The sequence below is a fragment of the Dufourea novaeangliae genome, unplaced genomic scaffold, assembly GCF_001272555.1.
Source record: "Dufourea novaeangliae isolate 0120121106 unplaced genomic scaffold, ASM127255v1 scaffold247, whole genome shotgun sequence".
In the NCBI taxonomy this organism is placed as follows: Eukaryota; Metazoa; Arthropoda; class Insecta; order Hymenoptera; family Halictidae; genus Dufourea; species Dufourea novaeangliae.
This window is the reverse complement of record NW_015374128.1, coordinates 196,383-200,544: the sequence shown is the minus strand read 5'-3', so window position 1 is coordinate 200,544 and position 4,162 is coordinate 196,383. Positions and strand designations below refer to the sequence as shown.

General features: G+C 47.4%; 1 protein-coding gene across 1 annotated transcript; it reads right to left on the bottom strand.

Annotated features, from left to right (window-relative positions):
• Nucleotides 1–2,796: 2,796 nt before the first annotated feature.
• On the bottom strand, nt 2,797–3,426 carry LOC107191237. Its single transcript, XM_015580227.1, has one exon. The coding sequence runs from the start codon at nt 3,424–3,426 to the stop codon at nt 2,797–2,799; it is 630 nt and encodes a 209-aa protein (XP_015435713.1).
• Nucleotides 3,427–4,162: the final 736 nt, after the last annotated feature.

The window sequence follows — 4,162 nt, the reverse complement described above, 5'->3', positions numbered from 1 at the left end:
AAATATCAGCTACATCAGATACTACCGTTCGCGTTCTGGGTTGAATATCGCACCCATCCCTAAGGTTGATGCCCTCTCTCTCCGGCGTACCACGAATCGTCGCGGCGTCTGCCAAGCGCCCCATGACCCGTCGACATATGTGTTGCAAGGTCATGGTTCTTACGGCACTTACCCGTTAGGGCGAGAGCCTGTTTCAGTAGTGCCTTACTTTACGTCTGGTGCCTCGTCCGTAATGGACTGCCTTCCAGAATACGATGATCGCTGAGCTCGTTGGGCCGATATCTCGCAAAGTGATGCTCTTCATCCTTCCGAGACTCGGGTTACCAGTATACGCTCCGCTGTTCGGTATCAGCTACATCAGAGACTACCGTTCGCGTTCTGGGTGGAATATCGCACCCATCCCTAAGGTTGATGCCATCTCCCTCCGGCGTACCACGAATCGTCACGGCGTCTGCCAAGCGCCCCATGACCCATCGACATATGTGTTGCAAGGTCATGGTTCTTACGGCACTTACCCGTTAGGGCGAGAGCCTGTTTCAGTAGTGCCTTACTTTACGTCTGGTGCCTCGTCCTTCATCCTTCCGAGACTCTGGTTACCAGTATACGCTCCGCTGTTCGGTATCGCATCCGGGCCCAATTGCGTGAAAATCTACTCAATTGGCACGACCAGGCCTCCGAAGAGTTATATACCTGGATACGGCCCCTACCCCCCCCCCCCCCTCGGGCCCGAATGAGCGATCCTGATATTTAGTGGCTTATCCCCGTTCCAGGAGCATCCATCCGTTGATCCTCCTGGTCCAGTGCTTGACCACGCGTCCTTGTCCGCTGTCCCGCTAGCTCTCCAGTACCGCTGTCTTTTGCCCACTGAACGCTCGCACCGACAGGTGTTTGTATGTGCGCTCGGTGTACGCATGCCTGTGCCAACGTCAGCGATCGGAGTTCCCGGCTCTTGTCTCTCTATTTTCTGAGGGCGAAGGGGGAATTTTGTATCTGGTATTCCGTTGGTGGGCGGATACCTCTACCTCCCCGCTTCACGGACGGTACTCGGGTTCTGGGCCCTTACCATTCCCAGGCTACCTCCCGGAACCCACCCGGCCCGTTGCCCTCCGCGGATCCTGTGTTCGCCACCGTATCATCCCGTGGAGGGTACTGGCCCTAGTGAGTTTTCCGTCGTCCTGGGGTCACAGCGGGGACTGAGAGGCGAAATGCGGCTGGAGTCGACAGGGTTCCCCATCTATCTTTTCCCCCGTGCCGCCTCTTCACGAATGGTCTTCGGGGAGCTTGTGAGTGGGCTATTTCAGCCCCTTTATTCGCTCCCCTCACGATTCGTATCCCATCGCACCTCCTTTTCAGGTCGGATCCGCGTTTTGGTCTTCCTTGGTCATGCATCCTATAGCATCCTATCCCGTCGCCCTTGAGGGTTCCCGGTAGATGATCCGGTTGTCCTCTCGGGTTCAGAGGGGGACTGAGAGGGAGTTTTGTGTCCGCGTAGGAGTCACCGAATCCTCCCGCCCTGCACCCTCCCTCTTCACGGACAGTCTCCATAGATTGAGCTTTGAGACAAACGCTAGTCCCACTCGTTCTATTCCCATTCCGTATCCCTTACGTGCCATCCTCTTGCGAGGCCGGATTCACATCGGTATATCTGTGTATTTGTGTACTTACTACTTACTTTCCTTTCTCCATCTCTATCCATCCTTGTTCTGCTGCTCCCTGCTTATCCAGTGATCCTTCTCTGCTCCTCCTGGAGCCGAGACCTTCTATCCACTTCCAAATGTCTCCCACCCCATCGATCTCCCTAGTACAGAGACCATATTTTCACATTGATTTACACATAAACTAAAGGTCACCCTCCCTTTCGCATCCCATCCAGAGTCGCATCTCCAGACAGGATCCCAGGCGCCACCATGTGGAGGCGAGAGGGTGTGATTTTCGGGGCTTCCAGACTTCTCCGACTGACTAAAACATGCTTATGAGATGTCGGATTCATCTGGACATTCTTCCACCATCCCGAGATGGAAAAATCCCCTAAATCTGCCGCCCAACCCAGACCTTTTTTTTTGGGGGGGGGGTGGAAGGGAAATGCATTACGCATCCCTGAGTCACGAGTACCCAGGGTATGTGGGACTCACCACAACCAGTGTACCCACTAAAACCCCTTCTCCCATTATCCCCGAAAGATACGTTCCTATGCACTCCGGTACGCCGTACAGGCAGTCCTTCGTGAGTGACAGGAGTTACACAATATGTGTGTTGCGTCATTCTCTAGTTCTTGTCTCTAGAATGCTATAGTACGTATATTTACAGTATTTACAGTAGTAAAAAAGAAATGAATAAAGAACACATAATGATTAAATGTAATTATCCTAAGAATACAGGGATTTTATTATCCTATATAAATTAGCGCCTCCTTGCCGCGCGCTGGAGATCGCTCTCGAATTTGAGCTTCCTGTTCATAATAGTAGTGATAAAGTCATTTATGTTGTTCCAATTGGATTCATTTTCTATCATTTTTTCAATAAAGTTGTCGACGCTTAGAGTTCCAGTTTCCCTGTACAGGGTACTCCTGTCGGTGTTCCATTGGTGACGAAAGAATAATGTGTGGGATGTGTCATCAACATCTGTACAGAAAAAACTCAGATCGTCAGATTTCTTTTGGATCTTAAATAAATAGGTACCAAAACACCCGTGACCAGTGATGACTTGTGTTAGGTAGTGATTGGAGCAAAATTTGTTCGGCCTATTGAACCAGAGAATTTTATCTTTAATGAATTTATTCGTCCAATTGTCTTTCGATTAAATGGAGACGTAGTTGTTCCATAATGCATCCAGATGTTCTTGCATCTTAATTTTAAGTGCCTTTTTCCTCGTAGCTCGTGAGTTGATAGCACAAGGGTCGTCACTATAAGTAAGTGTATTAGCTTCTCTTTTAAGCTCTTCCCTATACCACCTAAGAACCTCAAGATAAATTTCAATAGGTGGCATACCTGTAATTATGCAGAGCGAATCCCTAGACACGATGCGGTATGCCGATGTGACCTTTATTAATGCAAATCTCTGCGCAGCAATCAAAGTGGCCCTGTTCTTTCCTCGGTGTAATCTATTGCTCCATGCAGTCGACGCATAGCAAATTATTGCTCTCCAAACGTAGTAATAAAGTAGCCGGTTTTTGTACTTAGGACCAAAAGTAGCTGGAAGAACGCGAGATATCTTGTTCATGAATAAATATGCCTTGTCAGTGACATATTTAATATGACTCTTAAATGTATTTTGATTATCCAGTAAAACTCCCAGATATTTAATAGTATCCGAAAGCATCACTGGTGTAGGGTCTATAGGATTAGATTCTAAGCTTTTAAATGATCTACCAACTAATACTATGGAGTTTGTCTTATCAGGCGAAATCTCCAAACCCTTCTCAGCCATCCAAGTCCTAGTGGCGTGCAGGGCCTGTTCTAGTTTCACCGTGATCTCCTCCTAGCTATATGCTTCTATCAAGATCAATAGATCATCAGCATATGCTATCGGTGTTATGAAGGAAAACTTCTCAAGGAGGTACAGAAGCTCGTCAAAAACGATATTCCATAAATATGGGCCAAGTACTGAACCCTGCGGTACTCCGTTGATGATATACGAGCTAATTTCACCATTTCTATTGTCAATAAAGATTCTCCTATATATAAGGAAATCTCCTATCAGTTTAACAATAATATATGGAAACTTCCTGAATATCAGTTCTTTTATAATACTGGCAGTAGATAGTGAGTTAAACGCATTGGTAACGTCAAGGGCTACTGCAAGGAGAATTTTACCATTCCTGGTGCAGTAGTCCCTGAGCTCGAATACCTTATCCAATGCATCCACAGTCGCCATATTTTTGACAAAGCTGAACTGGTTAGGATGTAGGTCGGCGTTGGGTAATGTCTTGATAATGTCCAGTGTCACTCGTTCCCATATCTTGCACAACCCAGAAGTAAGTGAGATGGGCCTGAACTTCTTTGTCATAGGAGTTTTTGGGATGAGAACCACCCTAGCATACTTCTAGTTTATAGGAATCGATCCTTGCAAGTACGTATCCATGACTAGTTTCTTAAGTAGCTCGGGGTACAGTCTGTGTGTATACTTGATCATAGGGTCGCCCAACCCAGGCCTTTTTTTTTTT